General features: G+C 52.3%; 1 protein-coding gene across 6 annotated transcripts in view; it reads right to left on the bottom strand.

Moving 5' to 3' along the window:
- TBC1D16 (TBC1 domain family member 16) overlaps positions 1–13,215 on the bottom strand; it is an 88,784-nt gene that overhangs the window by 55,569 nt on the left and 20,000 nt on the right. For all 6 annotated transcript variants that reach the window (XR_006268444.1, XM_043462560.1, XM_043462556.1 and 3 more), the window contains one exon: positions 10,723–11,320. Coding sequence is in view for 5 of the 6 variants with exons in the window: in XM_043462560.1 (XP_043318495.1) it covers positions 10,723–11,320 (598 nt within the window). In the remaining variant the exon portion in view is untranslated. The remainder of the gene's footprint in view (positions 1–10,722; positions 11,321–13,215) is intronic.

The following is a 13,215-nucleotide window of genomic DNA, read 5'->3' on the forward strand; positions in this document are numbered from 1 at the left end:
AAAGTATTGGAGCTTCAGCTTCAGCATCAGTCCTTCCAATGAATATTCAGGACTGATTTCCTTTAGGATGGACTGATTGGATCTCCTTGCATTGAGCACACCAAATGCTGGCAAGGATGCAGAGAAACTGTACCACTCACCTATATTGCTGGTGAAAATATAAGCTGGCACAGCTACTCTGGAAAAAAATTTGGGCAATTTATTTAAGACAAAACATGCAACCATCATACATATGACCCAGCAATTACACTCTTGGGAATTTCTCCCAGAAAAATGAAAGCCACATTCAGACAAAAACCCATATAGAAATGTTCACAACAGGTTTATTCGTAAATGCCCCAAACTGGAAACAACCCATTAATATCCTTCCTTCAAAGGGTGGATAGTTAAACTGGTTCATGCACACCTTGGAATCCTACTTAGCAATAAAAAGGAAAGCACTACAAGTACATACAGTGTCTCAGATGGGGCTCAAGGGAGTTATGCTGAGTGAAAAAGGCCCATCTCAAGGAGACAGAGCATGTGATTTCATTTATATGGAAGTCTTCTAGAGACAGAGAATACAGGTGTGGCTGCAACTCTGAGGGGGAGCATATGGGAGCCATGCAGCGATGGAACTGTTCTGTACCTTGATTGCGGTGGTGGTTACACAAAGCTACACATGGGACACAATTGCACAGGATTCTATATGCAGGTGCACACAAATGGAGTTTGAAAGACCAGCAAGATCTGTGCGTTGTACCCAACTTCATTTCCCGGTCCGGAATGTGTATTATGGTTTTACACAGGATACTGCAATCAGGGGAGGGTGAGTGAAGGATGCATGGGACTTCCCTGTACATATTTTGCAACTTCCTGTGACTCTGTAGTTATTTCAAGATGGAATTTTTTAAAAACAAGACTACTAGAAAATTTTAAATCACACATGAGGCTCACTACATTTCTACTGAGCAGGAGTAGACCTGTTACATTTCCTAGACCAGGAGTCAGCACGTAATGGCCTGCTATGTGTACAATCCATGAGCTAAGAATTTTTTAATAGCCTATTTTTAAGAGCAGTTTTAGGTTTACAGAAAAACTGAGCAGAAGGTACAGAGAGTTCCTAGATACCTCTCCACTCAAACAGATGTTCCCCTAACATCTTGCATTAGTGTGATACATTCGTTGTGATTGATGAACAATATCAATACATTATTATTAATAACTAAAGCCCATAGTTTACATTACAGTTCATTCTTGATGCTGTACATTCTATATTGTTATTGTTTTTAGTTGCTAAGTTGTGTCTGACTCTTTTGTGACCCCATGAATTGTAGCCCGCCAGGCTTCTTTGCCCATGGGATTTCTCAGGCAAGAATTCTGGAGTGGGTTGCTATTTCCTTCTCCAGGGGATGTTCCCAACCCAGGGATAGAACCTGTGTCTCCTGCATTGCAGGTGGATTCTTTACTGCTGAGCCACCAGGGAAGCCCTGTACATTCTTTAGGTTTTAACAAATGCATAAGGACATGTATCAGCATCACAGCACCATCCAGAATAGTTTCACTTCCCTAAAAATCCTCTGTGCTCTATTCAACCCTAATGCCTGGCAACCACTGATCTTTTTTTAGTGTATCCATAGCTTTGACTCTTCCAGAAAGTCATATAGTTGGAATCACACAGTCTGTAGCCTTTTTAGATTGGCTTCTCTCACTTAGCAACATGCATTTACGTTTCCTCCATGTCTTTTCCTGTCTTGATAGCTCATTTCTTTTTAGTGCTGAGTAGAATTCCCTTGTCTAGAATTCCCTGTTCCAGCTTATCTCTCCCTTAACCTATGGAAATATGAACATCTTGGTGGCTTCCAAGTTTTGGCATTTATGAAAGAAACTGCTACAAACATCCACATGCAGGTTTTTGTGCAAAGAATGGGTTTGAACATTTTTCAATGTTGAAAAAGACAAAAGGAAGGAACTATTTCATGACACATGAAAATTATATGAAATACAAAGAATCCATAAATCAAATTTTACTGGAACCCAGCCACACCCAATCACTTTCATATTGCTAGTGACTGTTTTCTATGGACAGAGTTAAGAAGCTACACAGAGGCTGTGCCGTTCAAAAAACCAAAAATACTCACTAAGTGGCCCTTTATAGAGAAGATCTGTTGACTCTTCAGATGGGCAATTACAATCCCCATCTCTGAAAGGCCAGAGAGAAGTAAACCAAAATGATAATAGTAATGCTGGAAGGATTGATGACCATAAATATTTTCTTTATGCCTTTCCTCCCAAATTTCCAAAGTGGACATAACATTACTTATGTCACAGGTAGATTTCCACAGCATCTTTGCTCCAGCCCCACAAGCCTATCCAGGGGGGAGGGGGGGAGGGGTTCCAAACAGACCCAAGGGGCCAACAGGACTAAGACTAGGCCGGCAAGGGCGACTCATGTGCCAAGTGATGACGGAAACAGGGCTGGATTTTGTTTTGTTTTTCTGTTTTTAACATCATAGCTGGTACCTCTGCTAGAAGCCTCGCTCTGTGACCCTGTGCCTCAACCTTGTCTACAATGGGAGAAGAATACCCCAACCTCGGGCATTGTTTCAAGCGTTAAACAGTCAGTGCCCACAAAGCCTAAGATGGATTGAATAGGGTCTCCCAAAATTCATCTCCCAATGTGACCCTATTTGGAAACAAGTTACAGATGTAATTAGTTAAAGATCCCAAGATGAGCTCATCCTGGATTGAGAGTGGGCCCTAAATCCAAGGACTGCTGTCCTCCCAAGAAGAGAAACCACGTGACAATGTAGGCAGAGACCGGAGGGGCATGGCCACAAGGGACAGCTGGAGCTCCAGGAGCTGGCAAGGGGAGGGAGGACCTCTCTGGACCTTCAAACACCTTGATTTCAGACTCCCACCCTCCAAAACCATGAGAACCTCTCTCTACTTTTCTAAGTCATCCAGTTTACGATCCTTCCTTACAGCAGCCCCAAGAAACTAACACAAAGCTCTTAGGATCGGGCTGGCACCCTGATAGGTGCCATAAAAATGCCACTTTTATTTTTAGCGTCCTGGTAAATGACTGCCATTTGCCTACTCTGTGCTGAGCCTCTTGGAACCGCTTTTCCTCATCGCCTTTGTGTTCACAGTGGCCCCACCGCACAGATGAGGAAACTGAGACAGAGAGACTAAAACACCTTGACAAGCTCATGCCCCGGGGATCACACAGGGCTTGGTTTACGTTTGATGGCAGACCTGGCCCAGCCCAGATGGCCTGCCCCTTCCCTCCCCAGACAGCGTGTCTGAGCCAAACAGCCGCCCTGAGTCTCACATCAAATGACTGGGCACCATCGAGACCCAGCCTGAATTCCCTGGCAGCCCCTCTGAGCTCCTGGAGCCAGTGGCAGCTGGCCGCCAATGCGTTTCCAGAACTGCGGGGTAGACGCTGAAGGGCCATCCTCCGCCCCAGGCAGGGCCTGGCTTCCCTGCCTGGCAGCAAGGCTCCCAGGCTGGTCCAAGGGCTCAGTCCCACCAGCTGCCCTTCTCAAATAGGCTTCCTTTGGAGCCCTGCTATCAGCCAGCCCTAGGCATGGAGCAGGGGAGTGGTGAGTGACTGCCACCTTGGCTGGGGGGCCGCACATGGAGCAGGGATGTGTGTGGGGGGGTGTGGAGGGATAGATGCGGCACAGAGCCTGCCGAGTGCTACAGAAACATAAGACAAGATTAGTCTTAACGACGCACAGAACAGATTGCAGGGTGTCGGGAGATGGGATGTTTTAAAGAAATAAATCTCAGCTCCCGGTTACAGAAGCACAAACAAACCCAAACAACAGATCTTTGGAAGCTGCCAGCCTCTCGGCTGCCAGGCTGCTGCTGGGGGCCCCCAGGGGGTGAGGGTGGGTGTTCCAGGAGCATCCTCGGGGCGTCCGGGGCACCCGGGCTGGCCCAGTACTGAGCTAGCCCAGAGGTATCTTCCAGAAATTTGGGGGTGTGCCCCCCTAGCACCTGGCCATCCCACCTCTCACCAACTCTTGGCCATTCCACCTCTTAAATCTCTCCAGGACCCACATTCATGCTCTCTGACCATTACCCTCCTCTCCTGGGCAGCACAGCCCTGGAAGCTTCCCTCACCCCATCCCCAGTCCCACTGCTGCTGGAATGGCCTCCGAGGACATCCACTGGCCCTTCTCTGCTGCTCCCCTTCTTCATCTCTTTAGGATCCCATCCTTCTGGCCCCTCCTCCTCTTCTTTCTTCATCTCCCACCTCTGGGAGAGGGTTCTTATTTGCTTTAGCTACTCTGGGTGGGAAGGGGTGAAAAGTGTCTTCCTTGCTTATATCACCCCCCACCCCTTGCAGTTTCTCCTCCTGCAGGCTTGCCTGCCTGCCCCAAGATGGTTGGACAGAAAAGGAACAGCAAGGTTATTTATGAAAACCACCCAAAGCAACGAAGAATCTCATGGCATCGCACAGCCTGCCCCCTCACCAGGCTTTGGGTGACCAGCATGACACCCTCTGGGTCCCTCCTGGCAGCCCCCCAATCAGTGACAGCACCTGGCCCTGGCCCACCCAGCTCACAGGCTTCATGTCCTTCTGAGGCTGGATTCTCCCCTGAGCAGGGCAGGAAAAGCAAGGCCAGTTACACCAGCGACATCGAGCCAGTATGAATAATTCAGCCTTTACGGCTGATACTCTGGTGTCATAGAGCCTTTTCCTCCTAAAGGCAAAAAGCACTTAAGATGCCATTTATTTCAGCCTGGCTCCCTCTGCGGGGTGGGCGCCGTCATGCTGTCGCAGTCACTGCCCTCAGGGCTGGCTCCATCGTTACCCTCCCTCCTCACTGGCTTCTGCTTGTGACCCCTCCTGCCATCCACCCCCTAGGAAACCAGCCCCTGGGTGGAGGGCGGGGACACCTGTTCACTTTTCTGGCCTTTTCCCCTTTCTCTCTCTCTCTCTCTCTCGACAGAGAAGTCTGAGGGGCTCCTCTTTGCAAGGATGGTGACTACGACTCTCCCCCTCCCACCCCCCAGAAGCAGTTTCTTCTGGGCCTGCACTGTCCAACATGGAAGCCCTCAGCGCCTGTGGCTACTGGACTTTAAGTTCATTAAAGATGAAAACATTAAAAATCCAGTTGCTTGGTTTCCAGAGCCACATTGCCAGGAGTCCACAGCCACACATGGCCAGTGGTTACCGCGCTGGACAGCGTTCATCACCATGGAAAGTCCTATAGGACGGCACTGGTCCAGAAGACGGTACAGCTCAAGGAAAAGCAACAGCAGGAGGCAGCACATGTTAAATGCCACATAAACAGGATGCCTGGGGAAAGCGGCAGGAGCTCTGGGGAGCCAGCCGGGGTCATGGAGGAGGCCACAGTCTGGCTGGGGTTTCACCAGGGGAGGGGAGCACATTCCAGCTGGAGGGAGGCTGGGGAAGGGTGAGGCTGTGGGGAATGGCTGGCCAAACCACAGCATGTGTGGGAAAAGAGGAGAGGAGAGGTAGGCAGGCAGGGGAGCATCCAGGTAGGACCCCGGGGACAGGCAGCTGTCACCCCTCATGGCTGCACCCGACTCTCCTGGACCTGTGTCTGCGCTGGCTGGACCACCGCCCCAGTGATGCCAAGGTGAGAGCCTCAAAGTGGCAAGGCCACCCAGCTCATTCTGTAAGCTGAACACCACCCTTCACTCAGGACAGCCGTCCCCAGAACACTCACCAAGAATGACAAGAGGAGGGGATGAGAGAGAAGAAACATGGCACACATTTACCCTGGGGGCGGGGGCACCGATGACAACTCTGGGGAGGAGGGTCACGGGGTCCTAAGGGGCCTTCTCATTAACAAGCATGCAAGACAGCAGACGGGGGTGAGCTGGTCTGAGCTATGCAGTGGCTATCAGCTATGTGATCTATTTTTTTTTAATATTTATTTATCTGACTGCATCAGGTCTTAGTTGCAGCACATGGGATCTTTGAATTTCGGCGTGTAGGTTCTTTAGTTGGGGCATGTGGGATATTTTAGTTGCGGCATGAGAACTCTTAGCTGCAGCATGTGGGATCTCAGTTCCCCAACCAGGGATTGAACCCACATCCCCTACATTGGAAGGCAGATTCTTAACCACTGGACCCCCAGGGAAGTCCCTGGCTATCTAGTTTTAAAGCTTTGTTTCATCATATGATTAATACAGTCACACTGTAACATCTTTGAAACATGAGAAAGAAAAAAAAATGACTCATGACCACCCTATCCTAACATATTGGCACAGCTTCCTCTCAGCTGGTGCTGTCCAATAGGGCATTCACATGTGTCACTTAAATTTATCTCAATCAATATCACGTAAAATTAAAAACCCAGCTTGTCAGTCACACTAGCCACCTTTCACGTATTCCCCAGGTAAGCAAGGCAGTGACGTTGTCGCAATGGCACAGATCAGGAAAGTTCTAGTGGGCAGTGCTGCTTGGATGGTCTCATTCATGCATCAGGCCTTCCCATGGATTTCAGTCAAAATGTGTACATCATTTGCTACCTGCTTTGTTTCTGATACACCACAAATTTCCACACTGCTGTATAACCTTTACTAATACCGCATAATCTTCTAGCAGTACTAAGGTTCTGCACCCTTGGGGGAGCCAGAAGTGCCCCCTCCTCAGGTAAACAGACACCCATGAGCACACATACAGGAAGTGGTGGAAGACCTCAGGGGGCTCACAGGCCCCCATTAAAACTCCTTAACCTGGAAGATGAACAGTAATGAATGCAACTCTTTCTGTAGATTCTTCCCTTTCTCCCTCCATTATAAAGAAGAGCAAGATGGACATCTTCATGCAAATATGCTTTATTTCTATAATTTAGATTGGTTCTTAGGATGAGTTCCAGAAGACACCTTTTGATTTAGGGAGTGGGAGCTGTGTTTTCAGCTCATAAATGTCACCACATACTTCCCCAGGCAGGGGGGCAGTTGAGATGCCACATAGGGGTCCACATGGGGGTCCTGTTATATGACATCCTCATCCAACTAGCCCCAGAGACTGGACCAGGTACCTCTCAGGACATAAACGAATGACGGGCTGGCCACTGATCTTGTCTGGTGGTTATTCTCACCTTCATCCCAACCCAAAGCCTTGATTTCTGACACTATGGAAAGTACAGGACTGAGACAGCCACAGACCCTAACCCCTGTTTGTAGAACTCAGTCCTCAGTGGGAGAAGGGCCCATGATGGCAAGTCAGCCACAAAGCCTTCCTTGTCCACCCACTTCCCAACAGTCTTTGGATACTCATGTGGTCAAGAATTTCCAGCCATCACTATGCTGGGGTGGCATGGCAGGTGGCCTCATCTAGGGATGAGGCTGTGCCTGGCTAAACCCCACAGGTAGCACACAAATGGACACTGTCATTTTAACCACTCAACCCTTCCGTAAACTATTTGCCACGTCACAAAACGTTTAAGTGGCTCTCAGATGGGGGGCTGCTCCTCCCACCCTTGCCCAGCCACACGCTGTCTCCACATGTAGTTCTTCGGTTCTGCCACTAGAGGGATCCCGTGAGCCAGCCTGTCTGCTCCCCCGAGGGGACCCAATTCCCAGTTAAATGAAGAGCCTCTGCTCCTGGAGCCACTACGGGCACGTTCAAATCCTCAAAGACAAGCTCCCTGTGGGGAGTCTGGTCCAGCAGATGCTGGTGCTCCAGGACCTCACTCCAGATGCCCTCTCTACAAGGTCCATGCCTCTGTGCTCCTTGGACTGTAGCCTGTCAGGTTCCTTTGTCCATGGAATTCTCCAGGCCAGAATACTGGAGTGGGTAGCCTTTCCCTTCTCCAGGGGATTTTCCCAACCCAGGGATCGAACCCAGGTCTCCTGCAATGCAGGCGCGTTCTTTACCAGCTGAGTCACAAGGGAAGCCCAAGAATACTGGGGTGGGTAGCCTATCCCTTCTCCAGCAGACCTTCCCAACCCAGGAATTGAACCGGGGTCTCCCGCATTGCAGGCGGATTCTTTACCAACTGAGCTATGAGGGATGCTCCCCACATCACAACTGTGGTTCTCAAGCCCAGCAGCACTTTGGAGACCCATGGACAGAAAGGTCAAACTCTGCCCATGTCCAGGGACCACCCCAGTCATTCTGCTTCAATCAGTCTGGGTAGGCCTGGGAATCAGGGGCCTTCAAAGCTGCCTGGGGCATTCTCATTTTTCACTGGGCTGGGAAGCCTTGCTCTATAGCACCCAGCACTACTGACCATTTAGTCCAGATTTCCAGGCCCATCACTGGGTGGGAGCTGTAATGGGGTGGGAGGCAGGAGGGAGTGGAGACACACCAGCTTTGCTTTCAGGTCTCGAATGTGGTGGGGAGACAAAATTGCAGCTCAACTCCAGGAACAAAGAAGCAGGAGCAGCCTGGCAGAAAATGCAGAGCCCAGGGCCCACCCAGTCCCTCTTGAAATCCATAGCTGCTTTTTTCTCTTTTTTAAACTTCCAGCAACCTGTCAAGCATGGCTGGGTCAGGAACCAGGATGCCTCCATGTAATATCTCTCACATTGCATCTCAAAAACAGCCTGTTTTCACATCAGCCCCTGACTGAAGCACATGCTCCTGGGAGGCAAGGAGGGGGACCTCACTCATGGAGATCCTGCCCCAGCCCAAAGCCTTGGCGGAACTGGACAGACTGAGCCAGAAAAGCAAGCAATATGGAATTGTTGAGGCTCCACGGCGAGGGAGGGATCTCCCTCACAACACTACAGTATTCCTTCCGAACATGCCCTGCAGCTCTAAGCAGAAACATGAACCTTAAACTAAATTGGGTGGAACCGGGGTCTGGAAGATGTAACTTGGGTTTCCAAAGCATGACCACAAAAAGGACTCATGACGGGACAGCCAAACTCCCACACCTGACAGATGGCACCCAGCTTCAGGTTAGGAGTCTGCACGTAGTTCCCAAATCCAACAGGAGGTGAAAATTGCTGGGAGTATTGAAGTGAAGTGAAGTGGCTCAGTCGTGTCCAAATCTTTGCGACCCCATGGACTGTAGCCTGCCAGGCTCCTCTGTCCACGGGATTTTCCAGGCAAGAATACTGGAGTGGAGTATTAGCCAGTCATAAAAATGAATGGAGTCCTGACACGCTTGGATGGACCTTGAGAACACTGTGCTCAGTGAAAGGAGGCAGACACGAAAGGACACAAGTTGCATGATCCCATTGATGTGAAATGTCCAGAACAGGCAATCCATAGAGACAGAAAGTGGCTGAGAAGGGCTGATGGGGAGTGACTGGCAGCATGGCACCAGCAGGGGGAGCTCTGACAGAGCCCCACTGGCGGCGGGACTCAGGCAGGGCTTCAAGTTTCCTTCTGAGCCTGGTTCCCTAGTGGGGAACAGGCGCATGGCTCAGGGAACCTCGTGGGGCACTGGAGTCCTTGGCTGCAGCTGACCTCACCCTTACATGCACCCTTCAGTACACGAGAAGAATGTCATCAGTTCACCCTTAGGCTTTAATGGACCACATCTTACTGGGGAAGAAAACAGGAAAGAATTCGTCCCAAATTCCTTCCCTCTGAAAGCAGCAAAGCGCTCCACATTCCTCCCTCCTGTTCCTTTTCTCACATCAGTTCCTGTGATCTTATTGCTCTAGGTCTGTTGTAAACCCAGCAGGGTTCAAATCTGGCTCAGCTCCTGAACTGGCTGGGTGAACTCCAGCAAGTTCCTTAACCTCTCTGAGCCTCACTTCTCCCTTCGATACACAGAGGGTGATGTGAGCACCTACCTCACAGGGTTTGGGGTTCTTATGAACCTAAAAAGAATTAATCCATGGCCCACATGCCCTGCACCCAGGCAAAACTCAGACATCCACACTGATCACATGCCCAGCTCACATCATGAGCTCAGGAATTACATGCTGACTGACTAACGTCAGCACTTACTGTCATCACCATCATTAGCCTGGAAATTAATGAGAACACGGACCACAGCCAAGCATGAGAAGGGGCTGTACAAGTCCCACGCCTGCCCCGGCTGCTCTGAGTTAGCCCAAGCCTGTGGTTCATGAGCCTTGTGCGCGCCCACCTCTGGGAGGCCCCGAGGCCCCCTAACAACGACGCCATGTGACACTATGATAACCCTCCCCCTTCAGGCAACATCTCACTGCTGCTCCTCCCAGCCCCTGTGTGTGTGGCAAGGAAAGTGAGCCCGCTAATATGCCCAGGCATCTGGTCCCCCTGGGCTCTCGGCTGTAAAGTAAATGCTGCCAACTTCCCCCTGGGGCTGCGTTCCAGCCTCTTACAGCTTGAGGGTGTCAGAAGTAGAAAGGCTAAGGGCCCCTCTGGCGGGCCAGGCCCTGTGCCTGGCTTGGCCCCAGGCAGAGCACAGAGCCTGGCTGGGGACCAGGCCTCCCCCACAAGCCTTCTGCCACCACCCCGGCCTCCCTAAGTTTGCCTGACGGACCATCTCAGTCCCTCCAGTGATGAGCACAGAAGGCGCCAGGATGCTAAGGCCTGGCCCCGGGGGGTCTGGACTGGTGTACGGGGCTGGTCAGACTTGGCTGAGAAGGTTTAGTCCTAGGGAAGGGGAGAGAAGGGGGAGGGAACTCCCAGCCCCCCAGCCCGGGCTACATGTCCTTCACAACCCCCTGGGGTGGCATGAAGTGAAGGCACTCTGGTGCCCACGCAATGGGATGCAGGCGTCCTCCGTGCTCAGTGAGCAGAGCAGGGACACAGGCCCTTGCTCTTGGCCCCAGAGACGCAGAGGGCAGTGGGGAACTCACCCGCTCTCGCTCTCCAGGAACACGGAGCTGCTGCTCTCAGCAAGGGCGGCGCTGATGGGCGAGAGGCAGAAGGGTGAAGAGAAGGCCTCTGAGTCCGAGTCGAAGGAACTGGCCCTGCTCACACCCTCGGCCGACAGCTCCAAGGAACCCTCCTCCTCGCCCACCTCGGGTCGGGGCTCCCGGCCCTCTTCCGTCCCGTCTTGCGAACTGACCGCTGACAAGATTCCTGAGTCGCTATGGGCCGGTGGCAAGGCTGGGAGGGGGCCGTCTGTCCCCAAGCCCGGGGCCAGCTTCTCCCCATCCTCGGGCGAAGGGCTGACGCACTCGGTGTCTCGGATGCTCTGGGCCACCACCAGGATGTCCTCGTCTCTGGGGATCAGGGTGGACCTGGGCTCCGTGGGGGACGGCTGGTGGGGGGCCCCTGAGCTCTGGGTGCGCCGGCCCCGAGGGCGGGGTGCCTTGCGCACGGGGGAGCTCTCGGGGGTGATATAGCGCAGTGCCTCCTCGTCCTGCTTCTGGATCCGGGAGTTGGGGACCCACGCGAGGATGAGGGTGGCCCCCAGCAGTTCATCCTTCTCCATGTACAAGCACAGGTAGCCTATGAGGGGTCAGGAGCACAGATGGTAAGGAGGGCCGTGCACCAAGTCCCTCTAGCCGGTTTCTTCCCAGAACCACACCCAGGCGAGAAAACCGTGGGGCTGTGCAGCCCAGCCCTAAGAAGGCACCCCGAGGGATACAGTTGAACTCAGGATGAACGAGAGTCGAGGGCATTTTCTAAGCACACACACTGAGCAGATCCGGGGGCGAGCCCTCAAGCAGCAGGATACCCTGTGCCTTCCCTCTCCCTCTTGTTCAGAGCCCCACCCTGTCTACCGCTCTAGGGGCCCCGGGGCTCCCCTGCCTCCATCAGCCTCCTGGTCTGGATGAGCCCAGGTGGCTGGGGAGGCGCCCAGGGACCCAGAAATGCCACCGGCTTCATCGCAATCTTAGGAGGGACTCAGGCTGCAGACTTTATCACTACGTCACACAAAAGATAAATCCAAGATGAGTGGCATTTGGGCCTCTCCCTGTTGGCTGAGGCTTCTCAGCATCTCTTCTTTAAAACTGCTTGTTGGAAGGAGGGCCATCTTCAATGTCATGTCCCGGATTGCTGACAAAGAAGAGAAGAGCAGTTCTCTGAGGCCAGCGGCACATGGGTGGGCTCTTAGGGCCCCTGAATGCTCAGTTTGGGAGGAAGGTGGCCTTTCCTCCTGAGACACCTGCCATTTGGGGATGTCCTAACTCTTAGGCCTATGGCACCCAGGTTCCCAGGCCTCTGGGTCTCTGAGAAGCCCCTGGGGCAGGAGCTGGGGCCCCTTTCATGCCCCAGGGCTCTGACTCAACCCAGAATCCTTAGCCCAGCTCCCACTTCCAAAACAGCAGGGAACTCGGGGGTTGTCAACCAGTTGTCCAGAAGCATAACATTCAGGTGAGGTCAAATGTCTCCACATGGCTTTGGGTTGGGAAGGGAGCCTGAGACCTCTGGCCCCCTCTCCCTTGCCTCCCATCAGGCAAGGATGATACCAGAAGCCCTTCAAAGGCTGCAGCTTTTATTTTTGCTTTATGCCCAGAACATGCAACACCCTCAGACTCAGGCCTAGGACCTCTGCTCCTGGCCCCCTGAGTCCTTGGAATTTGGGCCCATGGTCAGGCATCCACAGGGGCAAGGCAACACGCCACTCAGCCTTCTAGAGCACAGTTCACGGACCAGGACCCTGGAATCCCCCACCCTCACAGTTCAGAATCTGCTTCCAAGACCTGTTCAGGGCTTCCCACTTGACCTATCTGTGGGGGCTTTGGATGGGGCTGTGATGTCCCCTGGAGAAGGCTCAGGGTCCTCATAACCCAGGAAAGAGCTGGGACTGGAAGTCCGCTCTCCTGCTTTGGAACCTGGAGGGTCTGGTGACTCTCAATCTGTAGCTAACTGTCCACTGTAAAGATATGCTTATCAAGGCAGAAGGACAAGAATACTTCCGGAGAGTTAAGCTCCCTGCCCAAGAAGAGTCACAGTTAGTGACACTCCTGCAAAGAGAATCTGTGCCCACTCCCTTCGTGCACAGGAGAGCTTGCTGTTTGGGGGCTCAGAATACAACTGGAGCCCTGGAAAAAACGCAGTCTCTTTCTCTGCAGCTTGGCAAAAGATAGCAAAGTCACTGTCACCACAGGAAAAGTTACCCACTCCTGGGACTCAGGAGAGCCGCAGGCTGTAGTGTCCCTCAAACAGCCCAGGGTAACTCCAGGTTCTGGTGTGAAGGGTCAGGAAAGGACCCTCCATCTCCATTTGTGCAGAGGCTGAGAGCTTCCTCCCCCCATTTCAAAACAGTGAATTTAAGCACAAAGGGTGCACAGGATTAATGATTTCCATGTCCTCAGCGTCCCAGGCCCACTTCACAACCTGCTAGGTCCTCATCCCACCCTCTGGGCTGCAGGAAGGGATGAAACCACCAAGCCTGA

The sequence above is a fragment of the Cervus canadensis genome, chromosome 1, assembly GCF_019320065.1.
Source record: "Cervus canadensis isolate Bull #8, Minnesota chromosome 1, ASM1932006v1, whole genome shotgun sequence".
In the NCBI taxonomy this organism is placed as follows: Eukaryota; Metazoa; Chordata; class Mammalia; order Artiodactyla; family Cervidae; genus Cervus; species Cervus canadensis.